The 18,197-nt window shown below is 36.0% G+C and overlaps 5 protein-coding genes across 5 annotated transcripts in view; all 5 read right to left on the bottom strand.

Annotated features, from left to right (window-relative positions):
* LOC135738739 (olfactory receptor 6F1-like) overlaps positions 1–18,197 on the bottom strand; it is a 93,109-nt gene that overhangs the window by 19,287 nt on the left and 55,625 nt on the right. The gene's annotated exons all lie outside the window — the stretch shown is intronic.
* Positions 990–1,979, bottom strand: LOC135738648 (olfactory receptor 1468-like). The gene has a single exon (XM_065256719.1). It carries the CDS (start codon positions 1,977–1,979, stop codon positions 990–992), a length of 990 nt encoding a protein of 329 aa, XP_065112791.1.
* LOC135738658 (olfactory receptor 1468-like) lies at positions 3,571–4,560 on the bottom strand. Its single transcript, XM_065256725.1, has one exon. It carries the CDS (start codon positions 4,558–4,560, stop codon positions 3,571–3,573), a length of 990 nt encoding a protein of 329 aa, XP_065112797.1.
* Positions 9,283–10,393, bottom strand: LOC135738669 (olfactory receptor 1468-like). The gene is made up of 2 exons (XM_065256737.1): positions 9,423–10,393; positions 9,283–9,301 (listed from the first exon to the last, which is right to left on the bottom strand). The coding sequence occupies exons 1-2, from the start codon at positions 10,391–10,393 to the stop codon at positions 9,283–9,285; spliced, it is 990 nt and encodes a 329-aa protein (XP_065112809.1).
* LOC135738680 (olfactory receptor 1468-like) lies at positions 15,838–16,815 on the bottom strand. Its single transcript, XM_065256742.1, has one exon. The coding sequence runs from the start codon at positions 16,813–16,815 to the stop codon at positions 15,838–15,840; it is 978 nt and encodes a 325-aa protein (XP_065112814.1).

The raw sequence follows: 18,197 nt of genomic DNA, 5'->3' as shown, positions 1-18,197 counted from the left end.
TCCCTTAGTAGATTTAACAAAAATAAATTGAGTAAACTGTATTAAAAAAATTTAATTCTTGTTTTTTTAATCAAAATATGAGTTAAAATAAAATAAAAATTGGAATAAATTGATTAATTCTATATGAACACATTATTGAGTAAATTCAACTTAATTTTATTATCTATAATCGATTTAAATTTGTAAGAAAGAAATTAACTTAATAATTATGTGTTAAAACTAAATGAATTATTTTAGTAAACACAACTAGGCAGTGGACTTGCAGTTCCCAGCATGCTTTGCATGAGACTGCATTTGGAGAGTGAAATTTGAATTTAAACTTTTTTTGTTTTGTTTTTTAACTATAAAGAAAGACTTGTTAGTGTTTAATGTTCATTTATCTTCAATATTTGGAAGAGTTTCTGTTTTTTCTTTGAGTTTTGTAGTTACCATTGTTCAGAAGACTGGTGCTTGTGCATAGACTGCATACTGAAGTATGTTGCGCTTTACAGCTGCCCAATACGAATCTGAGTGGGTGCGTTGTTTGAATAAACGTTTCTAGCCCTCATCTCACGGCATAAAAAACAACAACTAACCATAAATATGTTACCTGTACCAAGAAAAGTAGGTTTATCTAACTGAGTAATACTAGTACAATTAGTTAACTCAACTCAATTTTATTGCATTCATATTAAGTAATGTTAGTGTGTTCAATATACTTAAAAAAGGTTGCAAGTTGACTCAACCTAAAACTTCCCATGCAGTCACTTGCCTCACTTTTTATAAGTTAGATCTAGGTATTACTTTTTACAGTGTAGCAGATGAGAACATTTTTATGTAATTTTAGTTTTGTTATAGAATTTAATTGAATTGAATCATGTTAATACATTGCCCATATACAGCTGAGGGATCAAAAAATTTTTGCCAAAGGTTTTTAAAGTAATTCTTGCAGCTGACAACATAACAAATCAAATATTTGTAGTGAACATAAGTACAGAATATTATTCCTCCTAATACATTTGCTCTTTATTGTCTGTAATATTTTTCACTTTGTTTCGTTTGTACAGATCTTTTATGGATTGCATGACCTCTTCAGTCTTTAGAGTGTATATGATGGGATTCAACATTGGTGGTATTGTCTGGGTCAGGGAATTGTTGATTATCCGGACATTTGGGTTCAAGGATGTTGTAAAGCCAAGAATATGAATGCTTAAATATGGAAGATAAAAAATTGCCACCAGCAAAAGATGTGACGTTAAAGTTTTCATAGCTTTGGTTCGGTCACCTCCATGTGCGATCTTACGCAAGGCCAGAGAAATGCAGGCATATGAGATGATTATGAGTATCAGTGGCAAACAAACCAAGAGACCAAAGGACAATTTTGTAATCAAAACATTTATGGAATTATCATTACAAGCTAATATATAGACAGGGCCGTGATCACAAAAATAACTATTGACTACATTAGTTCTGCAGAAAGAAAGTCTATTCACAAAGCTTACATATACAGAAAAATATGTCACAGAAAAAATCCACATAACCGCTATGACCAGACACATGCTTGTTTTGGTTACGATGGCATGATACCTCAGAGGAAAACAAATAGCGATCAGTCTATCATAAGCCAGAGCGAGTAATGTTAAAGACTGCATGTTCATGAAATGATATATAAAAAACATACTTGTCAAGCAGGATTCATATAAAACATCCTGATGCTCAAACAGAAACATATCTATGAGCTTTGGGATCAAAGCTGAGCTTCCACACATATCAGAAAAAGCCAAGTGAAAGACTGCGATGTATTTGGCCGTGTGAAGTCTGCGAGCCAAATAAATGACACACATGATAAAAGAATTTCCAAAAACAGTAACAGCGTACACCAACGACAAAAACACATAGTAATTTTTTCCATGTGGGATGTTAGAAAAGCCATTAATGAAAAAAGTTGCCGGATGAACAAAGGTTGAATTTACAGAAGAGTCTGACTGCACTGAAGACATGATACCTGTAAAAAGATCTGTTTAGAGAAGTAAACTCAATGACAGAGAAAACACTGTATTTATGCATTTATGAACCAAACAAGCCGTTTGGATGCCATTGCAATATTACAAAAAAAAGTTGACTTATTGTATGAAGGTAGGGGTGGTTCATACCTTCTCCAAAGCTCTCACCATGTTATTATTCTGCCAGCTATCAGAGATATTTATATTAGATTATTCTCTTGAGCACGGGCTAGTTTATAGTACAACCCTTCTCCCTAAAGACTTGTGGATGAAAGTGTTATTTTATAAAGAATATGAAAAACATAGTCCTCTATGTGAGGCTACAAAAGAGATCAAAAATGGGGAACTCAAAAAAATGGGCTTAATGTTTTCATTTTGTGTAAAAACTCACTGGCCACCTGAATGAAAACGTGTTTGTGCCGTCTTTCTGCAGAAATGTATGGCCTTGCTTCGGTCAACATCATAATGCATGCTCCACTGAAACTCATAATATGAGATGAATATGAGTATCAGTGGCAAATCAATTAAGAGACCAAATGTTAATTTTTTTCCAATGTAATGTTAACGGAATTATAATCTATTGAAAGCGTCTGTGATCACAGAGAGTCACGCAGCCCTAAATGTAAACAGAAATGAAGCTATTGGCTGGGCCTAATTATAGAGGATGAACCCCAAAATATCTCTGACACCCGCAAAAGTAAACGTTAATGGTGATACTTAGTTTTAATGTTTCAATACCAATATATTTTTTTAAATGAGACCTGCAGTATTTGTCTAAATACTTGCATCCTATTATACAAAGCACAAACAGAATACTGAACATATTGGGGCGGTTTCCCGGACAAGGATTAGTTTAATCCAGGACTAAGTCTTAGTTTAATTAGCAAATATAACTAGTTTTAACAAACATGCCTTCCTAAAAACATTACCTGTGTGCATTTTGAGGTAAAACAAAGGGTACTGATGTATTTTAAGATATGTCAGTGCAAGTTGTTTTCAGTTTGGAGAGCTCTCAAAAGTGTTTAAGTCTAGGACTAGTCTAATCCCTGTCCGGGAAACCGCCCCATTATGTTTATTCTAAATATCCCCTACTTAATTAGGGCAATCCCCCTGTCCATAAAATATATTTTAATATATTGCCATTACCATCAGACACCAGCACTGTACCACTGTACTAATGGCACAATACTTTTTGTAAGGGAAAAAACTGTGTGTTTGTTCATTAAGTGTATTAACAAAACCCAAATCATAACATGAGCCGATGAAATCTTTTCATGTAATTTTAGTCTTGTAATAGAATTTAATGGAATTGAATCCTGTAAATAAATCGCCCATATACAGTTGATGGATCAAAGTATAAAAAAGCTGGGTAAAAGTTTGCCAAATGTTTTTAAAGTAATTCTTGCAGCTGACAACATAACAAATCAGATATTTGTAGTAAACATACAAGTACAGATTATTATTCATGCAGAAAATGAAAATTAAATAACAAGAATATTGAGAACAAAATGCACCACCAACTTTTTCTTACACATTGCAGAAGATGTTAAACCAGTATTCATCAACCATTTCGCTTCTTAAGTTCCACCTAATACATTTGTTCTTTATTGTCTGTAATATTTTTCACTTTGTTTCGTTTATACAGATCTTTTATAGATTGCATGACCTCTTCTGTCTTTAGAGTGTATATGATGGGATTCAACATTGGTGGTATTGTCTGGGTCAGGGAATTGTTGATTATCTGGACATTTGGGTTCAAGGATGTTGTAAAGCCAAGAATATGAATGCTTAAAAATGGAAGATAAAAAATTGCCACCAGCAAAAGATGTGAAGTTAAAGTTTTCATAGCTTTGGTTCGATCACCTCCACGTGCAATCTTACGCAAAGCCAGAGAAATGCAGGCATATGAGATGATTATGAGTATCAGTGGCAAACAAACCAAGAGACCAAAGGACAATTTTGTAATCAAAACATTTATGGAATTATCATTACAAGCTAATCTATAGATAGGGCCGTGATCACAAAAATAACTATTGACTACATTAGTTCTGCAGAAAGAAAGTCTATTCACCAAACTTACATATACAGAAAAATATGTCACAGAAAAAATCCACATAACCGCTATGACCAGACACATGCTTGTTTTGGTTACGATGGCATGATACCTCAGAGGAAAACAAATAGCGATCAGTCTGTCATAAGCCAGAGCGAGTAATGTTAAAGACTGCATGTTCATGAAATGATATATAAAAAACATACTTGTCAAGCAGGATTCATATAAAACATCCTGATGCTCAAACAGAAACATATCTATGAGCTTTGGGATCAAAGCCGAGCTTCCACAAAGATCAGAAAAAGCCAAGTGAAAGACTGCAATGTATTTGCCCGTGTGAAGTCTGCGAGCCAAATAAATGACACACATGATAAAAGAATTCCCAAAAACAGTCACAGTGTACACCAACGACAAAAATACATAGTAATATTTTCCATGTGGGATGTTAGAAAAGCCATTAATGAAAAAAGTCGCCGGACGAACAAAGGTTGAATTTACAGAAGAGTCTGACTGCACTGAAGACATGATACCTGTGAAAATATCTGTTAAGAGAAGTAAACTCAATGACAGAGAAAACACTGTATTTATGCACTGATGAACCAAACAAGCCGTTTGGATGCCATTGATGCAATATTACAAAAAAAATAAGTTGACTTATTGTATGAAGGTAGGGGTGGTTCATACCTTCTCCAAAGCTCTCACCATGTTATTATTCTGCCAGCTATCAGAGATATTTATATTAGATTATTCTCTTGAGCACGGGCTAGTTTATAGTACAACCCTTCTCCCTAAAGACTTGTGGATGAAAGTGTTATTTTATAAAGAATATGAAAAACATAGTCCTCTATGTGAGGCTACAAAAGAGATCAAAAATGGGGAACTCAAAAAAATGGGCTTAATGTTTCATTTTGTGTAAAAACTCACTGGCCAACTGAATGAAAACGTGTTTGTGCCGTCTTTCTGCAGAAATGTATGGCCTTGCTTCGGTCAACACCATAATGCATGGTCCACTGAAACTCATAATATGAGATGAATATGAGTATCAGCAGCAAACAAATTAAGAGAACAAATGTAAATTCTTTTCCAATATAATGTTAATGTATTTATAATCTATCGAAATTAGGGATGCTTAAAGTATAATTCCGGTATTTAACACTTTGAGTCTCATTTCTGGTTTGTTTTGGATGAACTACAGTGATGGACACAAACATTTTGACAATGGGTCGTGTCTTGAGTTTTTGACTCGTTTAGAAGCGTCTCTTGACTGCTTCAGAATGGAAGTCAATGACCATGCACAAACATGTCATTAAAACAACACTTAACGTTTATTTTCAAAACTGTACTACTCACCGAGTGGTTCGTGGTGTTCGTTGATGATTAAAAACAAATATATTGGCGCAATGTATGATTTCAATCCGTGTTATTTGCTATAGTGGAACAATTTTTTTAGATACCTCACAACCGCGTATATACTTCCGCTCTATATTTGAGTCGGAAGCTTTAGCACACTCCCAACCACTTGATGGCGACAACAACCACTTTGCCATACAAGTACGCTCGGTGTCTAGCGTATAGACAGTAGGGCTGTCAAATTTGAATTCGAATTTCGAATATTCGTCGAATGTAAAAAAAATATGCATATTCGAACGTAAAACTTTGCATTCGAATTTTACCTGTGTCAGGAAGCTCACGCAACGTGATAATGCATAACTGACGCGGATTGTTATACAGAGCGTTAGCGGCTCAGCCAACTATGCGGAGCAAGCCAGCGTTATTCATTTGAAAAATAGCAAGAAAAGACAGTGGGGATTACGAATCGGACAGAATACATATTAAAAGGGCTGTGTGATGCTGCTTTGGTTTTTGGAGCATCAACTGGAATTCAACCGCAAAGTGAAACTAACTGAGATGAATTATTGTCGTCTGCTTCTATAGCCAGTTTTAAAGTTTAAAATAACTGATCAACACAAAAGTGCCATAATACAGCTGCTTGTTTAGCAACATTAAAACATATGTGCATCTAGTCCACACCGCATATGAGAGAGTTGCAATGTAACGCCGCGGTGGCTTTATTTTAACTGACTGGAAACTTGACTTTCACCTGGACATTTGATATGCAAGTTTTTCATCAACATTATCTGCGTGAAATATAAACATGATGATCATCTGCCACCTCGACTGTTTCAGCACGTCCTCTATTAATTATGGAGAGTTTTACGCTTTATTAACGGCTTCACTCAGCGCGTAAGTTAAACATTTCTCTTCTGTACTTTATTACTCGCATATATTTCTACATATTTTCAACCAAGGAACACACAAAATATAATATAAGTTGTTGTGAATAGCGTTTAAGCTTGACAAAATTTAAATGACTAATGATCTTTCCCACTTATTTTGGCTTAAATAAAGATTAATTCGTTTTCATACTTTATTAGAAACACGTTAATTTATCTACTTATATAAAATGCCCTATATTAATATGCATTGTCTATGTATGGCATTCATTTTGTACATTTACAGGTGCACAACTATACTGGTTAATTTTGATTTCATTAGTAGTGTTTATAACATTCGTTTTAACAAAAAATATGCTGTGCATGATTATATTATTGGGGCTTTGTGCTGCGCCCTCTTGTGGGCTTTTAGGAGTATTTTCTCAAAGATAAAGTAGGTCTTTATAATTCGAATATAATTCGAATTTTATTATTTTTCAAGGACGAATTTCGAATGTACTTGTTCAGCCATTTTGACAGCCCTAATAGACAGTCACAATCGAGCTCAACTTCAAACCTAAAGCTGGTCACTGAGCCATTAAATATGTAGGGCTGTTCCGAATAAAAATTTTTGAGCTTCGAAGCTCTAGTAGAAATCAAATTGAATATTTGAAGCTTCGGAAGGAGGGGCTGAACATATTTTTCTCTTTAATAAAGGCAGGAATCTCTCTGTGTGTGTGTCTGTCTACAGTTTTATTATGTGGCGGATGTGTTGCTGCGGACCTAAGGGAGTGTAGTACATTTTTTTCGTGCAATACGGACATGCGACACGTTTAGAATTAATAAACTTTAAAAATACTACAGAACAGTGCAAGCCGGAAGCGGCGTGCCTGTCACGCGTCCTGCGTGAACAGCATTAGTGAAACAAAACACAAGAGCAACACTTTTAATAAGGTAGCCTAACATTTTTTCTAACAAACAAACATTCCCGTATCAGAAATAAGCAGCACAGTAATTACTGACAACATAAAGGGTAGGCTATTTAAATAAAACAACGAAAATAAACGAACGAAGTTCAACAAACTGTAATAAAACGGTAGCATACTTTCAAAATCAAGTTTATTTATAACACTTACAATATCCAATGTGTTTTTTTCATCAGCAGAACAATAAAGAAGATCTTTTGCAGAAACCCCAGTGCTCCGTCATGCAAGTCAACCGATCCGAACACTTTAAGATCTAAAGCATATATATCCAATACAACAGTAATCCCCCATAACTCCGTGTGACATATTGACGTCTTGTGAAGCAAATCAATCAGTTTTTGCAAGAAACTGAACGTTGTTTACAACACTATTAGCATGAATGCCAAAGCAGGAAGCGCGCTTTCCATTCGAGGCGATCACTTCCACTGGTGGCGTTTGGTGGCTGTTGGCTATGGATGTTGGTCTCTCTGCGCCACCTATCGTGCGGGGGCGTGAAGCGCACTTCCTGCTTGGCAAAAGCTCTGCATTAACGCTGTAAAATATTTATATATATATTCGATTCTCAAAACTGAAAATCGAATGTCAACCCACGTAACGAATATTTAAATATTCTGGTCCAGCCCTACAAATATGGGAAAAATTTCTTCTGAGAGAAACCGAGCGAAAAAACTACAACCACATATAAACATACCCTTTTCTGTTTCCCGGCGGCGGAGTGATATATCAGCGAGCAATGAGTCTTCCTAGAAAACTCAATGGAATTTTACAAAATGCCAAATAAAACACGACAGAAACTGTATTTCGCTACACAACTTGTTTTTAATCATCAACGAACACTACGCACCACTCGGTGAGTAGCACAGTTTTGAAAATGAACGTTAAGTGTTGTTTTAATGACATGTTTTTGCATGGCCATTGACTTCCATTCTAAAGCAGTCAAGAGACGCTTCTAAATGAGTCAAAAACTCAAGACACGACCCATTGTCAAAATTTCTGTGTCCATCAATGTAGTTCATCCAAAACAAACCAGAAATGAGACTCAAAGTGTTAAATACCGGAATTATCCTTTAACGATTAATCGCGATTAATTGTTAGCAGAATAAAAGTTTTTGTTTACATCATATATGTGTGTGAACTGTGTATAATAACTTTGTATAAATAAATGTACACACATGCATTTATATGTTTTAGAAATGTTTACATGTGTATATACATTTATATATTTATGTATAATTTATATTATATATAAATATAAATACTTAATATATACATTTTTTTTCTTAAAATTATACATGAATGTGTTCAAATATATATATATATACATATTTATTATACACAGTTTACACACATATTCGATTTAAACAAAAACTTTTATTCTGCTAACGATTAATCGTGATTAATCGTTAAGCATCCCTAATCGAAAGCATATGTGATCACAGAGAGTCACGCAGCCCTAAATGTAAACAGAAATCAAGCTATTGGCTGGGCCTTATTATAGAGGATGAACCCCAAAATATCTCTGACACCCGCAAAAAGTAAATGTTAATGGTGATATTAAGTTTTAATCTTTCAATACAATTTTTTTTAAATGAGGCTGGAGTATTTGTCTAAAGACTTGGATCCCATTACACAAAGCACAAATAGAACACTGAACATATTATGCTTATTCTAAATATCACACTACTTAAGGGCAATCCCTTTTTCCATAAAATATATTTTAGTAAAATGCAATTACCATCCGACACCAGCACTGTACCACTGTACTAATGGCACAATACTTTTTGTTAGGGAAAAAAAATTTGTGTTTGTTCATTAAGTGTGATAACAAAGCCCAGATCATAACATGAGCAGATGAAATCTTTTCATGTAATTTTAGTCTTGTAATAGAATTGAATGGTATTGAATTATGTAAATAAATCGCCCATATACAGTTGATGGATCAAAGTATAAAAAAAAACTGGGTAAAAGTTTGCCAAAGGTTTTTAAAATAATTCTTGCAGCTGACAACATAACAAATCAGATATTTGTAAACATACAAGTACAGATTATTATTCATGCAGATAATGAAAATGAAATAACAAGAATATTGAGAACAAAATGCACCACCAACTTTTTCTTACACATTGCAGAAGATGTTAAACCAGTTTTCATCAACCATTTCGCTTCCTCCTAATACATTTGTTCTTTATTGTCTGTAATATTTTTCACTTTGTTTCGTTTGTACAGATCTTTTATAGATTGCATGACCTCTTCTGTCTTTAGAGTGTATATGATGGGATTCAACATTGGTGGTATTGTCTGGGTCAGGGAATTGTTGATTATCCTGACATTTGGGTTCATGGTTGTTGTAAAACTTAGAATATTAATACTTAAATATGGAAGATAAAAAATTGCCACCAGCAAAAGATGTGAAGTTAAAGTTTTCATGGCTTTGGTTCGGTCACCTCCATGTGAAATCTTACGCAAGGCCAGAGAAATGCAGGCATATGAGATGATTATGAGTATCAGTGGCAAACAAACCAAGAGACCAAAGGTCATTTTTATAAACAAAACATTTATGGAATAATCATTACAAGCTAATTTACAGACTGGGCCGTGATCACAATAATAACTCTCGACTACATTAGTTCTGCAGAAAGAAAGTCTATTCACCAAACTTACATATACAGAAAAATATGTCACAGAAAAAATCCACATAACCGCTATGACCAGACACATGCTTGTTTTGGTTACGATGGCATGATACCTCAGAGGAAAACAAATAGCGATCAGTCTATCATAAGCCAGTGCGAGTAATGTTAAAGACTGCAGGTTCATGAAATGATATATAAAAAACATATTTGTCAAGCAGGATTCATATAAAACATCCTGATGATCAAACAAAAACATATCTATGAGCTTTGGGATCAAAGCCGAGCTTCCACACAGATCAGAAAAAGCCAAGTGAAAGACTGCGATGTATTTGGCTGTGTGAAGTCTCCGAGCCAAATAAATGACACACATGATAAAAGAATTCCCAAAAACAGTAACAGCGTACACCAACGACAAAAACACATAGTAATATTTTCCATGAGGAATATTCACAAAGCCATTGATGAAAAAAGTTGTAGGACGAACAAAGGTTGAATTTACAGAAGAGTCTGACTGCACTGAAGACATGATACCTGTAAAAAGATCTGTTTAGAGAAATAAACTCAATGACGGAGAAAACACTGTATTTATGCACTGATGAACCAAACAAGCTGGACGTCCTTGATGTAATATAAAAAAAAATAAGTTGACTTATTGTATGAAGGTAGGGGTGGTTCATACCTTCTCCAAAGCTCTCACCATGTTATTATTCTGCCAGCTATCAGAGACATTTATATTAGGCTATTCTCTTGCACGTGGACTATAGTACAACCCTTCTCCCTAAAGACTTGTGGATGAAAGTGTTATATTATAAAGAATATGAAAAACATAGTCCTCTATGTAGGGATACAAAAGAGATAAAAAAAATGGGGAACTTAAAGAAATGTGCTTAATGTTTTCTTTTTATGTAAAAACTCACTGGCCACCTGAATGAGAATATGCTTGTGCCGTCTTTCTGCAATTTCCGCAGAAGTCTATGGCATTGCTTTGGTCAACACAATAATGCATGGTCCACTGAAACTCATAATATGAGATGAATATGAGTATCAGTGGCAAACAAATTAAGAGAACAAAAATAATTTTTTTCCAATATAATGTTAATGGAATTCTAATCTATTAAAAGCATCTGTGATCACAGAGAGCCACGCAGCCCAAATCTAAACAGAAATCAAGCTATTGGCTGGGTCTAATTATAGGCAGAGAATGAACACCAAAATATCTCTGACCCCCACAAAAAGTAAATGTTAACGGTGATAAGAGTTTTAATGTTTTAATACAAACATCAACACCAGCACTGTACCATGCTAAATGGCACAATACTTTTTGTATGGGGGAAAAAGGATTGTTTGTTCATAAAACAAAGCACAAAACGTAACATGACCAGATGAGAACCTTTCATGTAATTTCAGTCTTGTAATAAAATCGAATAGAATTTAATACTGTAAATACATTACATTAAAAAAACTGGGTAAAAGTTTGCCAAAGGTTCTTAAAGTAACTATTGCAGCTGACAACATAACAAATCAAATATTTGTAGTGAACATACAAGTACAGATTATTATTCACGCAGATAATGAAAACCAACTAAGAAGAATACAATGTAGATGTATATTCATCAGCCCTTTCGCATCCTCCTAATACATTTGCTCTTTATTGTCTGTAATATTTTTCACTTTTTTGTTATATAATAAAGAATATGAAAAACGTCTTGGTTACGTACAGGGGCGCCGCTAGCAATTTTGGGCCCTATGAAAAAATAGGGGGTCAGGCCCCCCCATACCCATTTCGTACCAAACATACATACCTACTGTAGCTATTCAAAATCTTTGTTTGTAATTTTTATAATACATAACTATTTATTTTGCTATTGTTTTGACCACAGTTATCAGTATTTATAGATACCTAAAATGTCTGCAGCTAAGATAATTTATTGTGCAATGCAAATTTAATTGAAAAATACAGTACATTAAATCAAATATTCAGAGAAAATGCAAAATTCTTAAAGATTAAAGATAAATGTGACCATGCCTGTGAAAACCCAGCTGAAGTATTTCTTTGTGATTTACTGTTTTCCACATAAAATCATCCTATATAATGTAAAGAACATTTGTGAAAATATAAACTTGATATCTTTAATGTTAACTGAGTAATGTCATGTAAGCGATTGAAATCATAGTGAAATTAATGCTTGAAATTAAACTGTGATGCTTTTTATCTCACAATAAGATTTGAGGCTTTAGTCTGATTTTCAGAGACAGTCTTAGTGACATACTGTATACTTGAGCTGTTACACACATGACATTGTAACATTTAAAAATGGCGAACAACAACAATGCATCTTTTCTATGTACATTCTGCCTGAAATAAGACTGGGTCAACAATGCTTGACCAAAGCGACGTGGTGAGCTTGAACCTGCTTACATCACGAGGCATTTTTTGGACCCAACATTCAATAGGAAAATTCAACTGCAGTAGCCACCGTTCAACCTGAAGAGGGCAGCACTCAGACGTTTTTACACCATACATTGTAGTATTGAAACACTTTATATCCAAATGTCATAAAACTTACTAAAATCAATGAACAGCACTAATAAAACCCCATTCTTACATATCATTAACTAAAAAAAGATGGTTTAGGGTTTAAGAAAACAGCTATACTGTTATTAAATGATTCTTCAGACTGTTTTTTAATCAACGGGGCTCTAAAATGAAATGAATGACAACTATAGCAGATTATGACATAGATTTCCATTGATTTCTTAACCCTGTTGCAAGTTGAGAAGCTTTAATATACATAATTTGACTAGTTTAGCCTTAGTTGCATTTCAGTTTTATCACAACCAACTCGATTTACGACTGCATAAAAATACTTCCTTGGCATATTGCGTTACAAAACAAAACAGTGTGTAACCGATCGCATTTCTAGTTTATGTTAATTAGCTTATACGGGCTACGTTAATTAAACAGCTTAAACAGGGCTGACTTCGCGTTAGAATCATAACACAAAACAGGGAACGTAAATCACCTTGTGTTTTTTTAAACTGAGGTGAACAGAACGAAGACTTTACAGTGGAAAGAAAACTGCATTGTATTGCTCCAGCGTCACATTGTGTAAACTGCATTTATAGTAAGGAAGTGCACATATGCAGATATCATAGGAAATAGCAGTAAATACACACACCTTATTCTCTTCTGAAGTTCACACGCACTGTGAGACCGTGGATTGAAGACGGCGCTCAAACGCAGAGTAAAGACGGGGCGGAGCTAAGAGGGCTCAGCCTAAGGGGGTTGCGTGTGCGGCACAGTCCTTGGCTGGGGCCCACAAAAGTTCATGGGCCCTTAGAATCGTCCTAACTTTCCCCCCCCCCTTACGGCGCCCCTGGTTACGTATGTAACCCTTGTTCCCTGAAGAAAGGGAACGGAGACGTCACGTTGTGACCGATGAATTGGGAACTCGCTAAAAAAAACAATCTACTTTGAGAACTACTAAAACGCCAATGAACTTGGCATGCAGGTATTTGCATAATGCCGGCGCCGCCCCGCCAGGTGCGTATATAAGCAGCAGGTGCAGAATACCAAAATGAGCTATTTCTGCTGAGAAAGCCGAGCATCAGTGCCCGGCCGGTAATCAGCAGTGAAATAGAGAAACTTGGCGACGAGACGTGACGTCTCCATTCCCTTCCTTCAGGGAACTAGGGTTACATACGTAACCAAGATGTTCCCTTTTAGTCGGTCACTGCGAGGTCACGTCGTGACCGATGAATTGGGAATCCCTACCAAAGCGCCACTAAAGCTGACCCTTCCAGTGTCTGTGCAAAACCCCTCCAAATCCACTAAGGAGACGGAGAATTAGGTTCTAACGCAGAAGGCCGGCCACTACTTGTTTCTTAACCCATGATAGTGAACCAGCAACTGGGAAGCGACCTGACTGAGCAGAGTAGGAACGCAGCGGAAGCCACCCCCGGTGGGGTATGGGTGGTACAAGATATGAACAAGCGACATGCGAGGTGGTTCTCAGTGTTCCACCAGATAAGGAGAGAACACAGGAGGAGAGCAGCTCGACACGAACACTGTAAAACCTAGTGAACATGTTAGGTGGCGCCCAACCAGCAGCTCTGCAGATGTCTGTCACCGAGGAACCACAAGCGAGTGCCCAAGATGAGGCAACACTTCTGGAAGAGTGTGCTCTCAAATTAAAGGGCCATGGGGTGCCCTGTAGTTTAAAGCTAAGGGCAATAGTGTCTACAATCCTCTGCTTGTTGACAGCTTTCCCTCTCTGCTGACCATCGTAACAGACAAAGAGCTGGTCTGAGGTCCTGAGACTTTGAGTTCTGTCGACATACAACCGCTATGCGCGTACAGGACATAACAAAGTCACAGTTGGGTCTGCCTCCTCCGGGGGCAGCGCTTGAAAGCTCATCACCTGATCTCTGAAAGGAGGGGTGGGAACATTGGGCACGTAGCCTGGCCTGGGTCTCAACTTTACACTACAGAAAGCAGGTCCAAACTGAAGGCACGACTCGTCGACTGAAAATGCAAGGTCCCCTACCCTCTTAACAGAGGCAGATGCGAGCAGGGTCACAGTTTTCATAGTGAGAAACTTCAGACTCACAGACTGCAGAGGCTTGAAAGGGGCAGCCTGGAGGGCTTTCTGTACCATGGACCAAGGAGGAATAGAGGGAGGGCGCGAAGGATACAGCCTTCGGGCACCTCTTAAAAACCTAATAACCAGGTCGTGCTGACCCACTGATCTACCGTTTATTGGGGTATGATGAGCGGATATCGCAGCAATATTAACTTTAATGGTGGAGGGTGACAGCCTACCGTCCAACCGATACTGAAGGTATGAAAGCACGGCACTGATGGGGAATTTTCAGGGGTTCTCTCGTTTAGAGGAACACCAGTGGACGAACAGGTTCCATTTTAGCTCGTAAGTGTGTCTCGTAGACGGCGCTCTCGCTGCAGCAATAGTGTTAGATACCACCTGCGGTAAATCACTTAAAACCTCCGCGCGTTGAGGGACCATATGTGGAGATTCCACAAGTTGGGGCACAGCTGCAATTTCAGCAGAAGTTTATGGCGTTGCTGTGGTCAACACAATAATGCATGGTCCACTGAAACTCATAATATGAGATAAATATGAGTATCAGTGGCAAACAAATTAAGAGAACAACTGTACATTTTTCCCAATATAATGTTAATGGAATTATAATCTATTAAAAGCGTCTGTGATAACAGAGAGTCACGCAGCCCTAAATGTAAACAGAAATTAAGCTATTGGCTGGGCCTAATTATAGAGGATGAACCCCAAAATATCTCTGACCCCAACAAAAAGTAAATGTTAACAGTGATACTAAGTATATGTTTTAATACAAACATATTTTTCTAAATGAGACTTGCAGTATTTGTCTAAAGACTTACTGTCAGAATCCTGTCAAATAGAACTAGACATTAAAACAAGACAAGATTCTGACAGAATCCTGACAGTAGCATCCCATTATACAAAGCACAAACAGAATACTGAACATATTATGTTTAATCTAAATATCACCCTACTTAATTAGGGCAATCCCCCTGCCCATAAAATATATTTTAGTAAAATGCAATTACCATCTGACACCAGCACTGTACCATGCTAATGGCACAATACTTCATGGAAAAAAATGAGTGTTTGTTACATAACATGAGCAGATGAGAACCTTTCATGTAATTTCAGTCTTGTAATAACCTTCAATGAAACAGAATACTGTAAATACATTGCCCATATACAGTTGACTGATAAACTTATTCAAAAAACTGGGTAAAAGTTAGCCAAAGGTTTTTAAAGTAATTATTGCAGATGACAACATAACAAATCAAATATTTGTAGTGAACATACAAGTACAGATTCATGCAGATAATACAAATCAACTAAGAAGAATACACTGTAGAAGATTTATTAACCCAGTATTCACCAGCCCTGTAGTTTCCTCCTAATACATTTGCTCTTTATTGTCTTTAATATTTTTCACTTTGTTTCGTTTGTACAGATCTTTTATGGATTGCATGACCTCTTCTGTCTTTAGAGTGTATATGATGGGATTCAACATTGGTGGTATTGTCTGGGTCAGGGAATTGTTGATTATCCTGACATTTGGGTTCATGGCTGTTGTAAAACTTAGAATATTAATACTTAAATATGGAAGATAAAAAATTGCCACTAGCAAAAGATGTGAAGTTAAAGTTTTCATGGCTTTGGTTCGGTCACCTCCATGTGCAATCTTACGCAAGGCCAGAGAAATGCAGGCATATGAGATGATTATGAGTATCAGTGGCAAACAAACCAAGAGACCAAAGGTCAATTTTATAAACAAAACATTTATGGAATTATCATTACAAGCTAATCTATAGATAGGGCCGATATCACAATAATAACTATCGACTACATTAGTTCTGCAGAAAGAAAGTCTATTCACAAAACTTACATATACAGAAAAAAATGTCACAGAAAAAATCCACATAACCGCTATGACCAGACACATGCTTGTTTTGGTTACGATGGCATGATACCTTAGAGGAAAACAAATAGCGATAAGTCTATCATAAGCCAGAGCGAGTAATGTTAAAGACTGCATGTTCATGAAATGATATATAAAAAACATATTTGTCAAGCAGGATTCATATAAAACATCCTGATGATCAAACAAAAACATATCTATGAGCTTTGGGATCAAAGCTGAGCTTTCACACAGATCAGAAAAAGCCAAGTGAAAGACTGCAATGTATTTGGCCGTGTGAAGTCTGCGAGCCAAATAAATGACACACATGATAAAAGAATTTCCAAAAACAGTCACAGCGTACACCAACGACAAAAACACATAGTAATATTTTCCATGTGGGATGTTAGAAAAGCCATTAATGAAAAAAGTTGCAGGACGTACAAAGGATGAATTTACAAAATCAGACTGCATATTCCGGCTAAGCTGGATCCCCTGCTATCAAAAACTGTTAAAAGAAATACAAATACAGAAATTGGAATAAAATGCTTCAGGTTCTTTGTTATAAATATAATGAGCATATATAAATTATAATAAATGAATTATAAAAAATAGAAATAGAAATTGAGTCATTGCCGTAAAATCAATAGAGGAACATAATACTCTACCAGCTCTGAATCTGCCACTGTCTCACTATTCTACCATCTATCGAACATATTTATATTAGATCGTTCTCATCAGCTTGCCACCTCCTACATGTATAGAGAAAATCTTTGCAAGCACATGAAAGCGAAACTGTCACTCAAAGCTCAAAGTCAGCAGGTTGCGAAATTATGAGAATTTTGAAAACTTTCCATGGAAATACACAGAAATATATGGCACACAGATGAAGATGGGTCAGATGTCGTGAAAGCAAATTTTTGAATGCAATACAGGTTGTATAAATTACCCAAAATTTCCAAATAATTTCGGAATTCCTTTAATTCCTTACACTTTTCAACTTGGAATATTTCTAAAATTTCCGAGCTTTGCAACAGAAGGAGTAACTTAACCCTTTTTAGACCTAACCATATGCATTTCAAAATGTGCTTTCACAAATACACAAAGGTGGCTCATGATGCCTTAGGAGAACCATTTATGGCTAAATGGTACCTTAAAGATCCTTTAACATCTGTTTTAAAAAAGGTTATTTGTAGTGAACAAAAAGTTTCTTTGGATTATTAAAAGAAAAGAAAGAAATTTTTTAACTGAATGGTTATTTGAGGAATAATGAATGGTCCCCCTATCGCAGTGAAGATCCTTTTAGGGGCGGTTCACATTTTGCATCTAAAACCGAGCGGAAAACTCGAACGACGCTGCGAGTGCGCCGCGACCGCATCACTTCCATTATGAGCACGCATACCGCGCACATACATTTGAAATAGCAAACTTGTGCATGCAAAAGACGTGAAATGTCAATCGCCCCTTAAGCAACTTTATTTTTTAGAATGAAGGCCTGTAGTCTGTATCTTTAACATGGGTTTACACAAAAAGCTGCTGTATTGTATTGAATAGTACTAAAATAATATGGTCAGTTTCAAGGTCAGTTTATTTATACTGTATAGCACCTTTCCAATAGCCAAAAGGCCAAAGTGCATTACATAAAGGTAAGTACAAAATATAACAGAGGAAAATTAATAACACCAAGAGAGAAAAGCTAAGGAAAATAATAAGTCTTTAAAAGAGACTTAAAAACAAGTCTTAACTAATCAGATATTTGTAGTCAACAAATAAGTAGTACAAACTGCCATTCCTGAGGATTATCAACTAGATGCTGTTTATAATGAAAAAGCACCTCAAGCAGTTACATTACATAC

This window comes from Paramisgurnus dabryanus, chromosome 10 (assembly GCF_030506205.2).
Source record: "Paramisgurnus dabryanus chromosome 10, PD_genome_1.1, whole genome shotgun sequence".
NCBI classification, from domain to species: domain Eukaryota; kingdom Metazoa; phylum Chordata; class Actinopteri; order Cypriniformes; family Cobitidae; genus Paramisgurnus; species Paramisgurnus dabryanus.
Note: the sequence above shows the minus strand (reverse complement) of the source record. Positions and strands in the feature narration are given on the sequence as shown.

Excerpts from the sequence above, each read along its gene's own strand:
- LOC135738648 (XM_065256719.1), bottom strand. The coding sequence starts at position 1,979 with ATGTCTTCAGTGCAGTCAGACTCTTCTGTAAATTCAACCTTTGTTCAT.
- LOC135738658 (XM_065256725.1), bottom strand. The coding sequence starts at position 4,560 with ATGTCTTCAGTGCAGTCAGACTCTTCTGTAAATTCAACCTTTGTTCGT.
- LOC135738669 (XM_065256737.1), bottom strand. The coding sequence starts at position 10,393 with ATGTCTTCAGTGCAGTCAGACTCTTCTGTAAATTCAACCTTTGTTCGT.
- LOC135738680 (XM_065256742.1), bottom strand. The coding sequence starts at position 16,815 with ATGCAGTCTGATTTTGTAAATTCATCCTTTGTACGTCCTGCAACTTTT.